Here is a 20922-nt window from a genome sequence, read left to right on the forward strand (position 1 = left end):
AACAAATTAAATTTATCTGTATTATATGAAACTAGATGATATATTGTACTTAAATATTATTATAAACCATATACATTTTGGTATCAATAATCTTTTTTACATTTGTATTTTTCCCGATTATCAAATAACTATTCAGTTTTAGGTAACTTTATATGAAATTATTTGAATTCTATTATCTCTTGAGAAAATTGAATTTAACTGAAACAAACACATATTCTGAATGATGATGTTGAGCTCCAATACAAAACATTCACCACTTTTAGAAACCTACTCCTCCATGATTTCCAGACCTGGCTTTAACGTTTCCAGACCCATGGAGATAACAAGTACATGAACGCAGACAAAACAATGACTCGAGTTTCAAGTAATTGGGTAACATTGCTATGCCTAGTCCACACTGAAAAACAACTAAGTAGCAAAACAACGCATGACACACTCGCAGTTCGACAGAAGAAAGGAACCAATCAGGCCTTTATAGCGTCAGCTCTAGGTTTCCATAGCCCTAGCCTGTACTTCTGGCTATATTTCAGTATCAGCTTCCTCTGCCAAAAAAAAAAAATAAATCACAAGTCATAAGTGTAAAATAATAGCAACATGTCAAGTTATTTTTGATGAGTGTTAGTTCACCAAACCTATTAACATTTTACATGAAAGGATATATGTCTTAATGAGCGACAGGAAATGTGAACAAGCCTACTACGTTTCAAGTTCTTTTGAGCGAAATAACAGCTAAACTCAAGTTTTTTTCTTTTTATTTTCTCCTAGTCTTATATAGTCCATTAAATCACGTAATGGAACAAACAAAAAGTACCAGATTGTTTCATTCCTAACATATTAGTATCCCCTTGAAAACCTGGGACAATGCAGCAGAACAGAAGGTGTTTGATAGTACTTACATGTTTGCAAGGGACGCCATGCTTCTTGAGCCTGAGGGTACGAGTCACAAGCAGTTTCGAAAGATCACCAATCTCTGTCTCAAGTTTAGCGATATGAGTCTCAACTCCTCCCCCAATCCCACTCAAGAACTCAGGAATCCCAACTTTCACTGTAAATATCAAATCAAAATCAAGACTTTGACTTAACCCATAATACTATTCACTAGATTAAAAAAAAAAATTCATTCCTTTTTCAATTTTACAGCTATCCAAGAACTGAAAACACACTTAATTTTTTTTTTTCACTCGCATTCGATGATTAAGCTCAGTAACTCATCTAAGGTAACGAATCAGCCACTATATCTAAATCTGAATCGATTAAAAAAAAAGCGAAATATAAAGAAGAATAAAAAAAGGGTTACCGGCATAAGGAGCAGGTTTGGAGTAGAATCTGGAGAGGCTTGGAGTCGAAGAAGGTCGTGTTGTCCTCAGAAGAGATCTCGCGCTCTGTATCATTTGCATCCACGCCATTGTCGGAAGCTTTTCTTCAATAGTCAGGCGTTGACAAATCTTCTCTTCCTCCGTCGTATCGGCGATACTTTGGGGGTTTTTGGTATCTCGTGACGAACGCACTAGTACGACGTCGTTTCACCGGAAACAACAAGTGAAGAGGCTTTTCCGAAAAGCGATTGTTTGTTCAAGCCCATCGGATAAGCCCATTAGCCGAATCAAATGTTATCATGTCGATAGAATTGTTGTGTGGACTGCTTTTGTTAAGACAGGGATAACTAATAAAAAGGAAATTTCTTATAATTGTTTTTCATTAATCAATAGCTTTTGTTGCAATATATATATATATATATATATATATGTTCACTTCACTATATGGGAGATTAAATTCAGAAATGTGGATTTATTACACACTGCTCCCATTTGTTTATGTTTTTTTTAGTAAATTAAATTTTATTTAACCTATGATTCAACTATATCAAGATTCAACTTCCTTGTGACCCCCTAACAGACTTTTTGATACTTTATATAATAGTACTAGTAGTCAAACAAAAATCGAAATAAAAAAACTAATTTTTGGTCATTTTCAATTCTCCCACCAATATTATTTGATTCGTCATTCTTGAAACCATATTTATATATTTATTTTCTGGAGAAATAAGGGAAATAGTTTATCATTATTAATCATAAAAATCATAAATGTAATAACCCATAATTAGTGGAGAAATCAGATGATAATCAAGTTCTTAAGATAATAAATGTCTCTCTCTCACACACACACACACACACAAACACATCAAATAAGGCAACTAGCTTCATTACATTGACTGCGTGTTTGGCTTTACGTGTTTCACTTTCTACCTCCTCTGTCACGGAAAGACAAAAAAAATATGAACATGAAGATTTAAGATCTTCTCCGACGACTTTTTCCTGAGAAAATTTAACCCTGAAGAAGACTCAGCTTCTCTTGAAATTGTAAAGTCGACGTCTTTTTAACTCATTGTCTGAAGATTTTTTAAAAAAATTGATTCATTAAAAGTTCTTTAAATGGTCAACTCTGTTTGTTTATAATATAAGATTTTGTTTCACATGCATGAATATTTTTGTCTTCTTCATTACAGAGTTTTTGAGATTTGATCTAATGCTGGAAACAGATTCAGACAAACCCTGAATGTCTGAATCCTTCAAAACGACGGTGGATCCGCTTCTGAAAGACTTGGATGAGAAGAAAGAGAGTTTCCGGCGTAACGTGGTGTCTATGACTGCTGAGATAAAGCAAGTGAGAGGCCGTTTGGTTTCTCAAGAACAGTATTTTGTTAAAGAAAGCATTTTTAGAAAAGTAAGTAAGTCTCTTTTAAAAGTGTTTTGATTCATTGTTTGGGTTGAGGGTTCAATTTGTAGGAGAAATTATTTGTTTTTGTTTTTAAATGTTTTTTTTTTCAGGAAGCAGAGACAAAAGCTAAGAACATGGAAGTGGAGATCTGTAAATTGCAGAAGAAGTTGGAAGATAGAAACTGTTAGCTTGAAGCTTCAACTTCTGCTGCTGAAAAGGTTTCATTTTAACTTGCAAAACCTTTTAAAAGACCCCAAAGATTTTGATATTATATCTGAAAATTTTGGGCATTTGAGACGTGTTTTTGTTATATGGTAAAGAAAAATGTACTATGTGAGTTCAAACTTTCTGAACTAATCATTTTGGTATCTATTGGAACAATGGCTTTGGCACTTTTAGATCTTCTAGAAAAAGTAGATGAAGCTGAATGTGAAAAGTTGACTGTGTTTCAATCAATGTCTAATGTAGCTTAAGCTATTCAAAAATATATGAATTTTTAGAATCTTTAACGGGAACATTTTGATCTTTAGATGATAAGATGTGTCTCTAGCTTGGACTGAAAAATTACATTGAATGTTCAAAAACATCTGACATCTGCAAATGGACAATGATACTGATGTTAAGTTTCAGTTACTGATCAAAAGGGTTCACTTTATACAACTCCATAACCGTTACTTTCTTGAGCACTCCATGCATTTTGGTTTAATACGGTTCTTGATTGGTTTCCATAGGGCCTTATTGAATGTATCTGGAACATAAGAAAGTGTTTCTTACGAGTTTTAATTTTGTTCTTTTTGAGAAAACAGTTTCTTGAAGAAGTGGATGACTTGAGATCACAGCTAGCTTCAACAAAGGAAACTGCAGAAACAAGCGCTGCTTCTGCTCAATCCACACAGCTTCAATGCTCAGTGATATCACAACAACTCGACGACAAGACACGTTCTCTAAGAGAACACCAAGACCGTGTAACTCAACTCGCCAACCAGCTTGATAACCTCCAGAGAGATCTAAGGACCAGAGAGTGTTCTCAGAAAGAGCTGAGTGATGAAGTTATTAGAATAGAGCGTTAGATAACTGAAGCTGTTGCAAAGTCAGGAAAAGACATGGAGTGTGAGCTAAGGAAAATTCTGGAAGAGGTTTCCCCAAAGAGCATTGAGAGAATGAACAGGCTGTTGAGTGTGAAAGACGAAGAGATTGCAAAGCTAAAAGATGAGGTAAGGCTAATGTCAGCTCACTGGAAACTCAAGACTAAGGGACTCGAAACTCAGGTGCAGCATCCATATCTCTCTGTCTTTACTCTTTTGTGTTCGGTCTTTGACTTACAAATGACCATTTCAGTTGGAGAAACAAAGAAGAACAGATCAAGAGTTGAAGAAGAAGGTGGTGAAACTGGAGTTTTGTTTGCAAGAAGCTGGTAGCCAGACAAGAAAGCTGCAAAGGGTATATATGTTAGCTTTACTCTTTGAGTTATGTGTGAATTGTAATGATTGATGAAATGTAAAATGCAGATGGGGGAGAAGCGAGACAAGGCTATTAAAGAGCTAAGAGATCAGATTACTGGAAAACAGTGGAATGAATCGGTTCCTAGAGAGAAACCAAACTTTTGGGATACCTCAGGGTTCAAGATCGTTGTGTCAATGTCCATGTTGTTATTAGTGATTGTCTCCAAAAAATGAATTCTTGTGTGTTAATTTGATCTTGCACTCATTTTTTGTTGTTGTGTATGTAGTAGTTGCAGTGCAGATAGTAGTAGTAGCAGTAGATATGGTGCATGTACCATTTTATATTTCGTTACCGAGTAGGCAAGGTGTTTAATATTTCTTCCAAGACAAAAACAAACGAGAACTAATGAAAAATCATTGAGAAGCCTTTTGTGTGTGTTTTGACTGATCGATGTTAATTTGTTTCTTTATAGTAGAGTGACTCTATTATATAAGTTGGTTATACTACAATTGTATTCTATTTTAAAATAAATAATAGAGTGATGAACAAAAATAAATAAATCAATTATTCTATTTATAGAGTAAACCTGTTTTTTATTCTAGAAAAATAGAGTACTATTAGAACATTTTTACTCTAAATTTTGAGGTTAAAAATACTCTTAGTTAGAAGAAATGTTGGGGAAAATGGGAAGTTAGATGAGATGATTAATGAAATGGGTCAGAGACACTGTGTTGTTGAATTGTTGTTAACTTGTTATGAATGAAAACTGTTCGAAGTCGTGAGTTTATAAGGTTGAATTGAAATTTCAAATGTACTGTGACTGGGGACTTGTTTTGAAGTCTAATAAGATGTTGAGATTCTAGAGGATGTGTGTTTCATGAGTTTTTTCCATGCATGTGCGAAGAAAGTTATGACCGACTTTTAAGCAATTTTACTCGCTTTGTTTTTTCTCCATTCATTTACCCTTTTTTTTTGACTAAACCACTGAGAATTAACAGCTTTACTTTTAGAGAAATTTTTATAAAAAATACTCTCCATTCATTTACCTTGGTAAATTACTTTTTTGATTGATATGTTTTCTGAGCTAAAATAATAGTACATCTACATAAGAAATTCATAATCTAATAACAGATTACACTAACCAAATTATCAGAATCCAGTTGTTTACTGTAAGAAGAAAAACAAAACAAAACAAAAAACCTTGATTCATACTCCCTCTAAAGCAAGATTTTCAAGAGTATGCACGCTTATTAAGAATTTAATAAATGTTTATAATTTAATTTATTTTTTACTTGATTATACACTTTCCAATAACTTTCCACCAATGAAATTTAATCAATTCAAATATTCTCAATTAATGTTCCTCAAAAGTATAAAAAAATACCTTAACAATATAGAAAATCTATCTTTGTGGAACAAGGAAAAAATCTAAAACATCTTACTTTCAGGAACGGAGGTAGTAATAAATTCAGATCACCTCGTGCGTGTTTAAACGAATGTCCTTGGAAATCAATAAATAGAAGAATTGTCCAATTTTTATTTACAAATTCCTCTAAAATTGAATGTTGTAGGGATACAATTCAATAACTGAGGAGTTATCGAGGGTAGCTTACATTACATACTAGATAGGGCATCGTCTCTCACCTTACAAAAGTGGTCGTTGATTTGTATTTTATTTCTGCCTCTCCGACACGTTTGACCCAACGGCCCATTTTGGTCTGCTTGGTCCATTCTTTGTAATCCCATAAGCAATGTGCGTAGGCAGACTCATAATGAAAGACAAATATTACCCTCGTTCATAAGACTCGCAACATGGCTTTCATTCATTTTAATATTCACACGATTCAAAATTTCAAACAAAGCATATCTGATTGGCTTCTATCAATGTGTATTTTTGCCAATTTCCACCATGCTTTATCCCTCACTCGTTTGTCGTGTGTTTTGGGAGAAAGAACAAGTTTGAATGGTCAAAACTCGCAATAAAAGAGGTGCCCCCTAAAACCAATGTAACTTTTGAAAAATCTTCTTTTACTCACTTACAAAAAGAAACTCTAATCAAATGTTGTTTATTTACTGGTAACCAATAGTATAAAAATGTCTTCAGACGCATTATAAGCAATGATTCACACCTCACAAGGAATAATACTACAGAACATAAAATAAAAATTTCGTAAACAAAAGTTAAAAGACAGAGAGAGAGAAGAGAGAGATTCATAATCATCACCAAACACACAATCTCTTCCCTAATCGTACGGATCTCTTCTTCTTCCTTCATCTTCCTAGATCTGGGATTCACGTTTTTTTTTCATCGGTACGTTTTAAAAAGATTATTCTTTTCTGCTCAGTTTTCTCATCTCCAATTCTTTACCTCCAGATCTGCTTCCATAAAAGTTCAGATTTTTTCATAAAACATTTTGATAGGCTGATTCTCTGAAATTGATTTTAGGGTTAAGGGTCTTCTGAAACATCAAAATCTTTCCTTTTTGGGTAATTAGTGTTTCCAAAATGTTGTAAAAGCTTTACACTTTCAAAGTTTCCTCCTTTGATAATTAAAGTCTGTCTGTTGTTATCATATTGCTGCAGGCTCGAGAGTGTGATAATACAAAGAAAGAAAACTTGTTTTGTTGTACCCTGAAAATGGCATCCGTGGCTATACCTCCAGTTCCTGGAGCTAGAGACTCTACTACAGGTCTCGATAAACTGCCTGAAGAAATGAATGACATGAAACTTCGTGACGATAAAGTAAGGTTTTTGATTTCATTGTTGCTTGCTATATACTCCCTCTGATGTTTTAGAAAGTTTGTTTTGTTTAGATGTAACCTCTGATGTTTTAGAAAGTTTGTTTTGTTTCAATTTAGATGAAGTTTTGAGATTTTAATGAAAACTTTATTGGAACCAATTAGATTTTACACTTTTTTTTTTATAACTGGTTAACTGATTTTAAAATTATATCTTTAAAATATTTTTCTAGTGTAATGTAATTTTCTTAATCTTTGTGCATTATTACAAAACATCATGTATTACGAAACAGAGAAACAGAGGTGTAGTTTTTTATAAAAAAAATATTCATGAAAATCTAATAATTGGGTTTTGATTTACTAGGAAATGGAACCTATAGTGGTAGATGGCAACGGTACAGAGACTGGCCACATCATAGTCACTACTATTGGTGGTAGAAACGGCCAACCTAAACAGGTTAACTTTTGTTCCTTTGTCTATTTACTTCCATTAATAAACTTGTCGATTACAAATAACAAAATAAACTAATTCAAACTAAACAAATCTAGCTTAGTATATAGTATTGCAAAATCTCTTCTTTACCATCTGTTAAGTTACTCTAAATGTGAATGCAGACGATCAGCTACATGGCAGAACGTGTTGTCGGACAAGGATCATTCGGCGTTGTGTTCCAAGTGAGTTTTTATGTTCCTTTACTTCTCCATTCTGATAATAGTTTTAACAACCAATGGACTGTTGAGTTAGCTTCTCTCTTTTTTTTTAACAGGCCAAGTGTCTTGAGACGGGAGAAACTGTTGCGATAAAGAAAGTTTTACAAGACCGGAGGTACAAGAACCGTGAGCTTCAGACCATGAGGCTATTTGACCATCCCAACGTTGTCTCTCTGAAACACTGCTTCTTCTCAACTACTGAGAAAGATGAGCTTTACCTCAACCTGGTGCTTGAATACGTCCCGGAGACAGTTCATCGTGTTATCAAACATTACAACAAACTCAACCAGCGGATGCCTCTCATATACGTCAAACTCTACACCTATCAGGTACTACTCCATTTGTTTCAAAATGAGTGTTATTTCGACATTTTTCACTAGGATTAAAAAAAATAATTGAAATACATTTAAGTTCTTATTAATTATACATATTTAGCCAATAGTATTTGAGATAAATAAAATCATTTATGAAATCAATGCATTTGTGATTAATATTAAGATTAAAGCTGCATTAAAATTCTAAAATGACATTTTTGTTTAACAAGAAATAAAATATTAAAATGAGAGGACTATTAGTTATTGTATTTGTGATTTGTTTTAGAGTGTTTTTGTTGGATCACTTATCGGTTTTTCTTCTATGTTTTGGCAGATCTTTAGGGCCTTATCTTACATTCACCGTTGTATTGGCGTGTGTCACCGTGACATCAAACCTCAAAACTTGTTGGTAAACCCACACACACATCAAGTGAAGCTGTGTGATTTTGGAAGTGCTAAAGTATTGGTGCGTTTTGATAAAAATCTCTTACTTAGTTACACGTTTATTTTGAATGTTTTTAGTAATCATTGCAACTTCCTGAAAACACAGGTGAAAGGAGAACCAAACATCTCCTACATTTGCTCAAGGTATTACAGAGCACCTGAGCTTATTTTTGGAGCAACGGAGTATACAACAGCCATTGATGTCTGGTCTGCAGGATGTGTTCTTGCTGAGCTCTTGCTTGGACAGGTAAAAGCTAATTCAAACGTTTTGTGTTCTAACTCAAACTGAAGTTTTGTAATATTGACTTATATATTTCATCTGCTCATGTGGCAGCCATTGTTCCCTGGTGAGAGTGGTGTTGATCAACTTGTAGAGATTATCAAGGTAATAAGCAATTTTTTTTTGTACTTGTTCACTCCAGTGACAAGTTCTTGATTTCAATAGTTTTGATGTAATGTAGGTTTTGGGAACGCCTACTAGGGAAGAAATCAAGTGCATGAACCCTAACTACACTGAGTTCAAGTTCCCTCAGATCAAAGCTCATCCATGGCACAAGGTATACATCAAGATCAACAACATGTTGTTCATTGTCTTCTTCAAGACCAGTTTTGACACATGTTTTTATCATATATATTATTAACAGATTTTCCACAAACGCATGCCACCAGAAGCTGTTGATTTGGTCTCAAGGCTTCTTCAATACTCTCCCAATCTAAGATCTGCCGCTGTAAGTGTATTACAAGTCTGACATTCTTCTCTGAATCTTTTCATTTCTAATCTCTTTCTTCTTTTTTGTTTGGTCATAGCTGGACACATTGGTCCACCCATTCTTTGATGAGCTAAGAGATCCAAATGCGCGTCTGCCTAATGGGCGTTTCCTTCCACCACTCTTCAACTTCAAGCCTCACGGTAAGGCATATCATTCTAGTTTTTTTGGCCTACAAAAATCCATCTTTGGCACACTAACTAAAATCTTCTTTGTGAGAGACAGAGCTGAAAGGTGTGGCGGTGGAGATTGTAGCTAAGTTAGTACCTGAGCATGCGAGGAAGCAGTGTCCTTGGCTCGGTTTGTGATTTTCATCAAAAAAAAAAAAAAAAAAAAAAACTGAATGTAGCACAAACGCAACACTTATGCATCTATCTCTGATATGTACCCTTTGTTTGTTGTATTAGTAGATAAAAAAAAAAGAGTTATATTGACTGTGAGTGGTTTATAGTGTAATAGCCATCATCAAGAGTTTTGGTACTTTTGCTTTTGTGAATCTTTCTTCCTCTCCTCCCCACATTGCTCACTGAATCAAATTGCTTAAAAAAAAATCCAAACCGAATTAAACCGGAAAAACATAGATTTGACAAGAATAAAGAAAAGCCTTTCACGAGCCCAGTGGTGCGCGTGTGAGTCACTTAAAAAGACCAAACCTATTAGTTTGATCGAAAGGAAACAAAAAAAGAAGAAGAAGAAGAAGAGATGCCGTCGGGGAAGTACTACTGCGATTACTGCGAGAAGGAGTTTCAGGACACACAAGTCGCTAGAAAACGACATCTTCAGAGCAAACCTCATCTTCGAGCTAAAGCACTTTGGTACAGCTCTACCACCACCTCAGGTACTCTCTGTTGTCTCTCTGATTGGCTTCTGTTTCTTATGGGGATGAGTTTTTAACATCTTCCTTTGTTCTTCTCTAAAGATGTTAATAATCAACAAGTCTCCAGCTTTGCGTCGAGGGTTCTCTGCAATCGATTCGTTTCATCGGTATGGTCTTCAGTCGATTTAAAGTCTTCTTCTTTCGATGATTTTGTACTTGAATTAGAGATTTTTATCCCAACAAGTTCACACTTTTTTCTCCTTTGTTTGTGGGTTTTGTACTAATATGGTTTTGGCTTTTATGTAATGTCATCTTTGTGTTCCTGTCGTTTTGTATTGAAACCAATTTGACTGTTGTGTACTCTTAATGGAGTGTTTTGCAGAACTTTTGCCCATTTGGAGATTCTTGCAGATACTTGCATCCTAACAACATTCCAGGAAACACAGGTTTAGCTCAGTCTTTTAAAACCAGCGTATCCATTACATGCAATTATAGATTCTGTTTTGTGCTGCTGCTCAGAAACATCATCACGTGTTGAATTCATTATCAAATGCAGGATACACCAATAATAATAGCAATACACAACTTCTTGCTGGCTTGCCTAACCAACACATCCAAGGAAGTAGTTTAAACCGTATGCATGATTGTGACTAGTGTAGTCTCTACTCTCTAGACTTATAGAAATCTTGATATTGGAAGTTTAATATTGTTAAAAATACACAGGTGACTGTTTTAGTGGGAGAGCAGGAGGAACAGGTTGGTTCGATCTGCCACCGTCGCTGAGACCGCCTCCGGAGCAAGGCTATCCTCAACTTCCCTCCATTGACTGGGGATAGAACTCTCTTTTCTTTCTCTGCATAGTCATATGCTAAGATGTAACTTTTGATCTTTTATACACATTTAACATTTTAACTTTACCCCATTTCTGATAGAAAAAAGGTTGTTGAATTTCATTTGCTCATTACCATCAATTTTGAAAAACAAATCCAAATATTAGATATGATTTGATAAATATCCCTAGAAAAGCTAATGATGAATTCCACACGACCTATAATGATTATTAGTACATCACCTTTTTTAAAAAAAAAAAAATTGAATAACATTCATTCATTGGAGTAAAAAGCTTTAGTCTACCAAAGAGTCTTTAAGATTTAACAAACACAAAAAGTTGTAAGGCTGTGTTGTGGTCCTGAGATGTTAAGATTTTCCCAGACCATGTTCAGATTTAAATGTGTGAAAGGAAGAACCACAAAATAGAATTACATTTAGTACAATATACTTTATAATGATGTAAACCTTAATCTTCGTCGCTGTCGTTCCCAAAAACCGATGCAATTGCTAATTTAGGCTTCTTGACGCTGCTCTTGGGTTGGCTCTACAAAGATGAATCATATAATCAGTTTCAGTGATATGGTGTAGAGCTAACCAGTCCTAGTCCGTGACTAGGTAATATATGGTACCTTTGATGTACTGCCGCTTTTTGAAGAAAAGCCAAACTTCAATGACTTCCGCTGATCTTGGACAACAAGTGGTGCAAGAGCGGGCTTAGCCGGTATTGGAGCTGGGACATTCTCTGGGTCTTCTTGCATGTTCTGTTGCTTCTGCTGTTGTTTACGAGCATCAGCCCTAACAGGCAGAATAACAATATTCAGGGTTAAGTCCACAATCTTTCAAAACATGTAAGAGGAAGAGATACTACAAAACGTTTGAGCACATTTTAGTCAGCTCCCTCTCTTGACGCAGCTGCTCTCGCTTCTTCCTATCATCGCGGCTGCTCGCACCATGCATTTCTTTCATCTCTTTGAATCTCTGCATAATAAACCCAACACTTGATGTCTCAGAGCTTTCGAAAAGCTATAAAAACAAGAATAAAGGTTTAAGTATCTTTCTACCTTCTTATGGTTGTGATCATATGAGTCCAAGTGACCTTCAAACTCCATCACCGTTCTATACTGCTTGCTGCAAAGCTCACAGTAGAAGACTTTACGAATCTCTTTAACATCGCTCTCAATCTTCAGCTCACGTTCTGCTTGGACCTGGATTTGTCATAACAGGCACGAAGCGGGCAGTAGAAGAAACCCACCAACCAGGTAATAAAAAACTGCCTTGTGCTCTTTTGGTTTTGAGAGCGCATACCTCCCGTTTCTTAGCGATCTCCTCAGTCTCCTCGATCTCAATATCAAGCTTCCTCCTTTGGATGTTCTCCTCCGCAGTGAAGTAATCATCCTCCTCTTGCTTCCCTAAACCGAGCCTTCGATCCCTGATACCCGACTTTATAGGCTCCGTTATGCCTAAGTAAAACACAAACGATCAGTTCTAAACAACCAGTTCTGTAAGTTTGAGCTACACTAAACTACACTACACTACACAAACCTTGCTCTTGCTTTCCTAAACCCTTCCCTTTCCAACCCATCTTCTGAAGAAGACGAAACCCAACGTTGGTTGATGATATCATTGTGTCTAGTGACGCTTGCTCCACATCCTCTAGATCAACGTTCTCAGTCACCCTGTGTGTTATTGGCAATCTAAACTCTCCTGCAAGCTCCTCAAGAAAAGACTCTTGATCCATCTACACAAGTCCAAGTCCAAGCCACTCAAAATCAATAACCAAACACACATAAAAACTTCAGTAAGACAAAAAAAAAACAGGAACTGACCTGTTCCTTCTCGTTAATCCGTTTCTCTCTATCACTAGCTTCCGTCTTACTTTCACGCCGCCTAATATCCATTACGGCTTCTGAAGCAACGAAACAGAGCACATGGTGAATTAGGGTTTCTCCGTCATTTGCAATCGAATCGATTTCAGATAGATACAATTGAATCACAGAGATATCGAAAGTTCGGGTATTTTTATGAAGAAACGAAACAGAGCACATGGAAAATTAGGGGTTTCGCCGTCATTTGCAATTGAATCGATTCCAGATCGATACAATTGAATCACAGAGTCTAAGACTAATCTAGGTCAAGATTCTCTACGGTGTCGAAAATTAGGGTTTTCTCAATCTAATGTGCTTTGAGATCGGCACAAGCATTAGAGAAGAGATACAGATTACTTTTAGACGCGAAGCTACAAGCACGGAGGCAAAAGGCACCTATTTGATATAAGAGGATGGTCGAAGAAGCTTACCTGAGCTGAGAGTTCTAGAGAGAGAGAGCGCGGCGCAGAGCGAAGAAGAAGAAGAACAATGGACGATGAAGAGCTTTGTTTCTCTCTGGCTTGCTATTTTCTTAACAGGCCTTGAACTTTCGAACTGGGCCCAATAACAAACCACGGTGATAAATGAGCATAATAATAAGTTTTAGGGTCAACTACCTATTTCCCCACGAGAACTATCGTATAGTGTTATATGTCTCCGAAACTATTGCCTCTATTTATATTTCCCCAAAAATAAAATTGCATTCCTATTTCCCCCCGAATATATAGATAGAAACCTATTTCCCCTCAACCATCGAATTAGACGGTTTAATATTGATTTATTGTTTTAAGTTGAACCGTAAACCACTTAAGGTTAATAGTTAACCAAATAAGATCCGATTAAGATCTATATAAACCTAATTATAATCCAGTTAAAGACCCATCCATGTTAAAAAAAAGACCCGAGTTTAATCTATCGAAACCTAAAATCCCAAATTGTAGAGGCATAGAAGGAAATCTCCTTGGGTTTGGAAGCTAAGTCGACAAGAGATCAATGGCGTCAGTCTCTAAAGCTGTTCAAAACGTGGAAGATGAGTTCGACGAAGAAGCTGTGGAGAGAGACAAATTTGAAATTGATCAATTGGTTGAGGACTTCGTCAACGAGCCTTCAATTCGACACGATGAAGTTCCAGAAAGTGACACAGCTGACAGCGATAATGAGGGTAACGAGGATGAGAAATTTTTGAAACAAAAGTCGACGAACTATTTGAGGCGTGGTAATGGGATATTGTACAAGGATTAGATATTCTTCAATGGAATGGCTTCCAAATCCATGGAGATTTCCTTCTACGGCTCTACAATTTGGGATTTTAGGTTTCGATAGATTAAACTCATGTCTGTTTTTTTTTAATGTGGATGGGTCTTTAATTGGGTTATAATTAGGTTTATATAGATCTTAATCGGATCTTACTTGGTTAAATATTAACCTTAAGTGGTTTATGGTTCAACTTAACACAATAAACCGATATTAAACCGTCTAATTCGATGGTTGAGGAGAAATAGGTTTCGATCTATATATTCGGGGGGAAATAGGAATGCAATTTTATTCTCAGGGAGATATAGATAGAGACAATAGTTTCGGAGGCATATAACACTATACGATAGTTCTCGAGGGGAAATAGGTAGTCGACCCTAAGTTTTATCATATAGTTGCATTAAGATTTTTTTTTTTTTAAATACTAAAATATAATTGGAAAAGAAAATGTATAGATATTCAGACATATATTTCATCAAAGGAAAATAAAATATAGATAAATTTTTTTTAATCAAATACAGTAATACTTTATTTCAGAAAACATCATTATATTAAAATAATTATAGTAAAAATATAACAAATATCTTTGTAATTCAAAATTTTGTATTTCAATTTTAATTTGAAATTTAAAAAACTTTTTGTTTGTAAAAAGTAATAAAGGAAAGGATTCTCTCCCAGAAATCGAGTGAACTTACCCACTCGGTTTCCTAATTTGCATGTTTTCTCATTTTTATTTATGAAAATTATAATGGCTGTAATTTTATTCCTCCATATGATTGGTCATTATTAAAAGATGAGTGACTTTGTAATGGCATAAATGGTGCTACTGAGTTAGTGGATGACTTTTACTTTGAAACATATACTACGTTTGAAGCATGTTTTTAAATATCGTAACTAAATTTTTTATAATTTAGAATTGTATACTACTTGTAGTAATATTTTTCCAAAACCACATTGATAAGAAGGAATGTTTTTTTATGTTTAGTCATGGGTACGGTGCATGTTTAGTTTCTGTAAGAATATTTACCCCCAGAACCTGTAGATCCATAGTTAGTTTCATCTTTTATTTTTAAGTTACAAACGTTTATGGTGTGATCATTTATAATTATGATTATTTATAATTTATCAAATTTTCAGCAAAAGAGAAAACAATCGACGAACCAAATAGATCATCAGCATAACTGAAAAATAGAAAAAAAACTTAAATTTAACAAAATTGAATAGTATATAGAAAGGATCATATCACATAATTTGATTCCTAACATTTAAAATATATAGATTTCAAGCCAAATCTCGTAAACATTTAATAAAACAATGAAGATCAATTTATTCAAATCCCTTAAGAATCAATTAAACATTTTCTTTCGTTTATATTCTCTTCAAAACCCAATAGTTATCTTTGCTGGTTGGTGGTGGTGGATTAGTTATTCTTTAATTATAGATTAAAGTATGGATTTTGTAGGCTAAAAGATTACTATAGAAGATTATATTAATTCACTATTAGTTGTCACAAAATACTTTGAAGCTGTTGAATATATTCCTCAGTTCAAAGAAGGGAAATGAAAGAAGAAGCTCTCTTTGTCATATAAAAACATGTTGGAGTGTTTTATTCTTGGACAGATTCATTTCATTTTTCTTTTGACCGTTTCCTCGTCTATCTTCCTTAATTGAATTTTCATGGTAATTGTTAATACTCAAATTGTGAAACTATGAGTGTGAATGCATTGTTAAGACATTGGAAATCTAGACATGTTTTTTTTTACGTCGAACGGTCATTTTATTACTCAAACTTGAGATGGTCTGGGTAACCAGACCGGAATATAACAACCAATGAAAAGTAACTCCCTACGAAAAGTCATAGCAGTCTTAGATAAAAAAATCCGAAAACTGATTGCGCACTCATGGCACATTGGTGATTTTGAAATCCGGGAAACAAATCTGCAGCGTCTCTATCTTCTCCAATTCTGTCGCGAAGCTTGGCCACTTCTGGGGTTCCTTTACCATTGCAATCAACTTCTTGCAGTCTGTTCTAAAGTTCTGGCATGGCGAGTGTTGAAGCATATTCTCCATCGCCCAGCGTAGGGCTTCCACCTCCGAATGCAATACTGATTCACATCGAGTGAAATTTCGTGTTCCCATAAGTTGTATGTTCTCCCCACTATCCATCCAGACCCATCCACATCCACTAAAGCGATCAGAAGCTGTCCAAGATCCATCCAGTAGGCAAATATTACCCAAGCTTAAGACTTGGTTTTCTTCACTATTGATGGCCTGTACTACTGGTGGTATCATCTCATTTGCACTAAACCAGGCTTGACATTCACTTTCTGTATCGAACTAGTTCCAAAGGGTCTCTGTCTATTCCCCTGAAAAGTTTATCATTGCGAGCCTTCCAAATATACCATATTATCCAAGGATAAGGATCTCTGTCTTGGTCTGGTTCTATGATATTATTCTTCCTCCAGAATAGATAGTCCATGTTTGTGTAGACGCTTGACACCGGAAATGAACATGGGCTTGTAGGAGTTGCCGATAAGGACCATACTTGCAGGGCTAGAGGGCATTCGAATATAGCATGAGTTACAAATTCCTCTGTTTCCCCACACCTTGGAAAATAATTGTCGCACCTCATATTCCTCCTTACTAGATTCCTCGTTACTGCCACCTGACCCGTTATCAATTGCCAAATAAGATGGCACATCTTCCCTGGCGCTTTCAACTTCCAAGCAAAGGCTTGAAGTTTAGTTATACTTGGTTCCAGTATTTTCTTTTCCTCTTCTGGCTTCAACAGATTTTGAGAAACCCAATATCCAGATTTAACTGTGTATTGACCATTCCTCGTGTAGTTCCAGCAGAAAGTATCACGGCGATGAGTAGAGCTTATGGCCATACTGCAAATGAGTGGTATGTCATCAGGATGGACATAGTCCTCTAATATTCATACGTCCCATTCCTTCGATTCCTGATTAATGAGGTCACTAACTCTCATATTTGGGTGCATCACAGGTGCAACAGGTGTAGCTGGTCTAGCAGGTGTCATTGGAATCCACGGATCCTCCCACACCTTGACTTCATAGCCAAAATGAATCTTCTGTCTGATCCCCAGAAGTAGAAGCTACCTTGCGGCGAAGATGCTTGTCCACACATATGATGGACTACTTGCAGAGACCGCTCTTAATGGCGAGGTCATCCTATAATATCTGCCCTTCAAGACTCGAGCAACAAGTGAATCAGGGTACTGGACCAATCTCCATAATTGCTTTGCCAGGAATGCTAAATTGAACTCATGAATTAAACGGAAGCCAATTCCACCCTCATCTTTTGGCAGGCAAACCTTCTCCCATTCCGTCCAGTGTATTCCACTTTTTGGTGGATTCGAACTCCACCAAAATTGTGCAATGGCACTAGCGAAGTTTTCACAAATCTCCAATGGGAGCAGAAACGTCGACATAACGTATGTCGGAAGACGAGTAAAATGGATTTGATCATTACCTCCTTCCCCCCCTTTTGAGATTCATCTACCAGTCCACCCATTCACACTATGCATCAGGTTATCCTTTAGAAATGCAAAGAGTTTGCATTTGGATCCACTAATATCCTTTGGGATTCCCAAGTACTTCCCCATTCCACCATCATTATGTATTCCACGTACATCTTTAATCTCTTGCCTAGTAGCTGTATTAATCCTCTTACCAAAGAGTAAGGAAGATTTGTCGAAGTTAGTACATTGGCCAGATGCTTTACCATATGTCCTGACTATTTACATTACTTCTTCACATTCACGGGGCTCCGCCTTACAGAAGAAAAGGCTATCATCAGCAAAGAGAAAGTGGGATACCGAAGGACATGCGCGTGTGATGCGCATACCCGTTATCTTTCCTTGGTTCTCTGCATGATTGAAAAGGCTAAAGAGCACTTCCGTGCACAGAATAAAAATGAAAGGAGACAAAGGATCTCCTTGACGTAGGCCTCTACCTGGAAAAATATTTTCTCTTGGCTGCCCATTCATAAGAACTTTATATTTTACCGACGTAATGCACCTCATAATCCAGGTGATCCATGTTTCGGAGAATCTCATCTTTCGCATCACAACTTCAATAAACGACCATTCCATCCTATCATATGCTTTACTCATATTTGTCTTGATGGCCATCCTTTTATTACGTCCACTCGGTTTTGTTCGCAGGGCATGAAACATTTCTTGAGCAATCATGATATTATCCGATATCTGTCTTCCAGCAACAAAGACTGACTGGGTTTCTGATATCTGACAAGACTTTCTTTAGTCTCTGGCATAAGACCTTAGAGACGATCTTGTACTTGACATTGCATAAGCTTATGAGTCTGAATTAAGCCATGTCATTAGGCTTAGTTGTCTTTGGGAGAAGATTGATATTTGTATACCATTGGCTATATTCCCTTCATTGGCTATATTTGTATCTAGACATGTTAACCAATGTATTCAACAGATATATATATATATATATATATATAGTATAAACCTTATGTACCCACTGATTGGTCTGATATACCAATGAGATACAAAATTTATACGTTTACCTAAGATTTACCTCGAATTCCGATAATAGGTGATCCAACGACCTTTTATTATTAATTGAAAACTCGGGTAAGATACTGCCGTGGTTAGTCAGAGAGAAATCCATTATTAACATTAAATATGCTTTTATCGGAGATTAATGGATATTATAAAGGTGTGTGTTTTTATGTAAAGATTACCAAAAAATTGGGGACTACTAATAATAGTTTTATTATTTACATTGACTAATATTAGGCAGATCAACTAAGTTTGGTATTCGTTGAAATTCGAGAGAGCCAGGTACAGAAGCATATATGATTAAGAAAATAAAGCACGAACCAACAAAGAAACAGTACTACGGTGTTTGGATTTTTAATTACAATAATACAATCGTTGCATAGTGAAACACAAAATAACGCACACTTTTTTGTTTGATTCGATCACTCTAATATAATTTTTGTAAGAAAGTTCAAATGAAAAGACTTAAAAGAGACAGAGAACTTGGATGGATTCCTTTGGGGAGGAATTGCGACAAAATAAAATAAACTTAAATCATCCGCTTGTAACAGCAGATTCCACGTTTCTTCATCTTCTTTCCGGTTGCAGAATAATAATCTCAATACTATGATCTTCTCTACATTAATTTCTGTTATTTAATCGTGGAAAACCAAAGAAGAACTTATAACTTTGCTCGTTATCTGTATTACAAGTTAGAAAATAAGGAAATCGTACCAATATATTATTATTATTAATATTATTGTTATTATTTATTACTATTATTATTATCTGATAAAGGTGATATAGGTGTAGGTAGTAGTTAACCGTAAACAAGAAACTGCATGCACTACACAAAACGAATTGGTTATTGTCGATTTGAATAGAGCCAATCCTAAAATTTTGGAGTCCATTTAGTAAAAGCATATGTAAATTTTTTTTACAAAATTTAGAATCCTATATATATATATATATATGTATGTAATTTTTTCTACAATTTTGAAAGTTATAAGCAATACTTCATTTTTTTATATATCATGACTGGTCCTGAGTTTGAGTTAAAATAAATCATTGTGTTCGAGGAGAAAAATAGTTTACGTTTATGTAAAGATTTTAGTAAAGTTTGACGTTGATTTTCGAGGATATTATGTTTTATAATCTATGACGGAAACCCTAATTACACAAAAATGTAACTATTACACCCGTAAAAATTACAAACGACACATAAAAAAATATGTCGGTCCGCACGGTAAATTTTAAACAGAGCCAAATTCGAACCAAACCGGAAACAGAAACTCCCACAAAAAAGTCTGTTTTGCTCAGCCACCCTATAAATACATCCTCAAACCTCGTCTCTCCACATAAACAAAAACACAACAAACTAAAACAAACTTAAACCAGTTACTTTGTCTTGCATCTTGGAGTGTTCTTGTTCTGTCTAATGGGAGGCAACAGCAGTAAGCAATTATCTTTCTTCAGCTTCTATAAATCACGAAGGTCGTCTCATAGAGTTCAAGCAGACGCCTGGGACGACGGCGTATACACAAGGAAGGCATGGGCCAGCGACGAGGACAAGCGATATTGGGTGGCTGAGCCAGGTATTGACCGTAAAGCTTCTGCCTTCATCGCCAGGTTCCATGCCTCTCGTGTCTCTGAGTCCGAGCGCCAAACTCTCCCTCCTTGTCAATCTCATCATAACTAGCCATCATCATAATCATAACGATCATGATGAATTAATTAAAAAAGAAGAAGCTAATAGCTTATTTAGTTTGGCTCTATATGTATTTTATCTTTTCTTTGATGATCATGATGATGTCCTTACGATTATTTGTTTATAAGATGTCGTCTTATATACAGCTTAAAGTCATTATCTACAATTAATATTACAAATGAACTTGTCAAAATTTATAATAACATACGAAGTTTCATAGATATGTTTTAAGTGTTCATGAAGACTGCCACATAAATATTTCAACTATACTTGCTAATGAAAGAAGTTTCACATTGGTAGTTACAGAATTAATAAACTAAAATATAAAGAGTTTTGGTCAATCAACTAATCACTAATTGGCTTTAAATTATAAACCTACGATAACTTCAAATTTAGTATGGTGTCAGAGTCATCCGATGTTGGGTCATCTTGTAGATGTTGTTTCCTTGATAGTCCACACTTGAGTGTGAGGGAGGATGTTAATAAATGAATAAAGTTCTACATCGATAATTAAAGAATTAATGAACTATATAATATATAAAAAATTATGATCAATCTAATTATCACCAATTGATTTTAAGTTAAATATGTACGCTTTGATATTATTCGGGTCTAGGTATTAAAAATTGAGATCTTACACTATATTGTTTCATGTATATCGATCTATAGGAAGTACCTTTTTTTTAGAACTGGCATAATCTATAGGAAGTACTTGCACTTGGTATTTATTGCGATTAATTAAATAAGAAGAATTAGATTTGGAGCTAGCTGTAGAATC

General features: G+C 35.4%; 5 protein-coding genes and 1 pseudogene across 7 annotated transcripts; 4 read left to right on the forward strand and 2 right to left on the reverse strand.

Moving 5' to 3' along the window:
* Positions 1 to 263: 263 nt before the first annotated feature.
* LOC106316067 lies at positions 264 to 1535 on the reverse strand. Its single transcript, XM_013753929.1, has 3 exons — positions 1298 to 1535; positions 897 to 1045; positions 264 to 542 (listed from the first exon to the last, which is right to left on the reverse strand). The coding sequence occupies exons 1-3, from the start codon at positions 1404 to 1406 to the stop codon at positions 465 to 467; spliced, it is 336 nt and encodes a 111-aa protein (XP_013609383.1). The 5' UTR covers positions 1407 to 1535; the 3' UTR covers positions 264 to 464.
* A 980-nt stretch (positions 1536 to 2515) lies between these two features.
* On the forward strand, positions 2516 to 4555 carry LOC106317143 (annotated as a pseudogene).
* Positions 4556 to 6278: 1723 nt separating this feature from the next.
* Positions 6279 to 9557, forward strand: LOC106319265 (shaggy-related protein kinase alpha-like). Of its 3 annotated transcripts, none has more exons than XM_013757544.1 (12): positions 6279 to 6472; positions 6745 to 6903; positions 7264 to 7356; positions 7515 to 7574; positions 7667 to 7939; positions 8259 to 8390; positions 8475 to 8615; positions 8703 to 8753; positions 8830 to 8925; positions 9013 to 9096; positions 9176 to 9278; positions 9361 to 9557. In XM_013757544.1, the coding sequence occupies exons 2-12, from the start codon at positions 6799 to 6801 to the stop codon at positions 9441 to 9443; spliced, it is 1221 nt and encodes a 406-aa protein (XP_013612998.1). In that variant the 5' UTR covers positions 6279 to 6472; positions 6745 to 6798; the 3' UTR covers positions 9444 to 9557. The 3 variants fall into 3 exon arrangements, with proteins under 3 accessions (XP_013612998.1, XP_013612999.1, XP_013613000.1); XM_013757545.1 differs by having other exon boundaries at positions 6283 to 6410; XM_013757546.1 differs by lacking the exon at positions 6279 to 6472 and adding an exon at positions 6546 to 6648.
* A 101-nt stretch (positions 9558 to 9658) lies between these two features.
* On the forward strand, positions 9659 to 10905 carry LOC106319266 (zinc finger CCCH domain-containing protein 3). Its single transcript, XM_013757547.1, has 5 exons — positions 9659 to 9973; positions 10055 to 10119; positions 10335 to 10398; positions 10509 to 10586; positions 10676 to 10905. Exons 1-5 carry the CDS (start codon positions 9838 to 9840, stop codon positions 10786 to 10788), a joined length of 456 nt encoding a protein of 151 aa, XP_013613001.1. The 5' UTR covers positions 9659 to 9837; the 3' UTR covers positions 10789 to 10905.
* A 161-nt stretch (positions 10906 to 11066) lies between these two features.
* Positions 11067 to 13173, reverse strand: LOC106315588 (G patch domain-containing protein 8). The gene is made up of 8 exons (XM_013753354.1): positions 13080 to 13173; positions 12610 to 12689; positions 12326 to 12521; positions 12089 to 12243; positions 11845 to 11988; positions 11667 to 11761; positions 11413 to 11578; positions 11067 to 11327 (listed from the first exon to the last, which is right to left on the reverse strand). Exons 2-8 carry the CDS (start codon positions 12679 to 12681, stop codon positions 11250 to 11252), a joined length of 906 nt encoding a protein of 301 aa, XP_013608808.1. The 5' UTR covers positions 12682 to 12689; positions 13080 to 13173; the 3' UTR covers positions 11067 to 11249.
* A 6640-nt stretch (positions 13174 to 19813) lies between these two features.
* LOC106317532 lies at positions 19814 to 20200 on the forward strand. Its single transcript, XM_013755338.1, has one exon. The coding sequence runs from the start codon at positions 19875 to 19877 to the stop codon at positions 20133 to 20135; it is 261 nt and encodes an 86-aa protein (XP_013610792.1). The 5' UTR covers positions 19814 to 19874; the 3' UTR covers positions 20136 to 20200.
* The last annotated feature ends 722 nt before the right edge of the window (positions 20201 to 20922 follow it).

The sequence above is a fragment of the Brassica oleracea genome, chromosome C9, assembly GCF_000695525.1.
Source record: "Brassica oleracea var. oleracea cultivar TO1000 chromosome C9, BOL, whole genome shotgun sequence".
Taxonomy (NCBI): Eukaryota; Viridiplantae; Streptophyta; class Magnoliopsida; order Brassicales; family Brassicaceae; genus Brassica; species Brassica oleracea.

What these genes read in the sequence shown, in the direction of transcription:
- LOC106316067 (XM_013753929.1), bottom strand. Translation starts at nt 1,406, where the DNA reads ATGGCGTGGATGCAAATGATACAGAGCGCGAGATCTCTTCTGAGGACA. An exon ending in CAAACCTGCTCCTTATGCCG is followed by an intron (nt 1,046 to 1,297) that starts GTAACCCTTTTT and finishes TGATATTTACAG; the next exon opens with TGAAAGTTGGGATTCCTGAG. An exon ending in ATGGCGTCCCTTGCAAACAT is followed by an intron (nt 543 to 896) that starts GTAAGTACTATC and finishes TTTTTTTGGCAG; the next exon opens with AGGAAGCTGATACTGAAATA.
- LOC106319266 (XM_013757547.1), top strand. Translation starts at nt 9,838, where the DNA reads ATGCCGTCGGGGAAGTACTACTGCGATTACTGCGAGAAGGAGTTTCAG. An exon ending in CAGCTCTACCACCACCTCAG is followed by an intron (nt 9,974 to 10,054) that starts GTACTCTCTGTT and finishes TCTTCTCTAAAG; the next exon opens with ATGTTAATAATCAACAAGTC. An exon ending in GCAATCGATTCGTTTCATCG is followed by an intron (nt 10,120 to 10,334) that starts GTATGGTCTTCA and finishes AGTGTTTTGCAG; the next exon opens with AACTTTTGCCCATTTGGAGA.
- LOC106319265 (XM_013757544.1), top strand. Translation starts at nt 6,799, where the DNA reads ATGGCATCCGTGGCTATACCTCCAGTTCCTGGAGCTAGAGACTCTACT. An exon ending in AACTTGTAGAGATTATCAAG is followed by an intron (nt 8,754 to 8,829) that starts GTAATAAGCAAT and finishes GATGTAATGTAG; the next exon opens with GTTTTGGGAACGCCTACTAG. An exon ending in AAGCTCATCCATGGCACAAG is followed by an intron (nt 8,926 to 9,012) that starts GTATACATCAAG and finishes TATTATTAACAG; the next exon opens with ATTTTCCACAAACGCATGCC.
- LOC106315588 (XM_013753354.1), bottom strand. Translation starts at nt 12,681, where the DNA reads ATGGATATTAGGCGGCGTGAAAGTAAGACGGAAGCTAGTGATAGAGAG. An exon ending in TTTAGGAAAGCAAGAGCAAG is followed by an intron (nt 12,244 to 12,325) that starts GTTTGTGTAGTG and finishes TGTTTTACTTAG; the next exon opens with GCATAACGGAGCCTATAAAG. An exon ending in GAGAGGGAGCTGACTAAAAT is followed by an intron (nt 11,579 to 11,666) that starts GTGCTCAAACGT and finishes TCTGCCTGTTAG; the next exon opens with GGCTGATGCTCGTAAACAAC.
- LOC106317532 (XM_013755338.1), top strand. Translation starts at nt 19,875, where the DNA reads ATGGGAGGCAACAGCAGTAAGCAATTATCTTTCTTCAGCTTCTATAAA.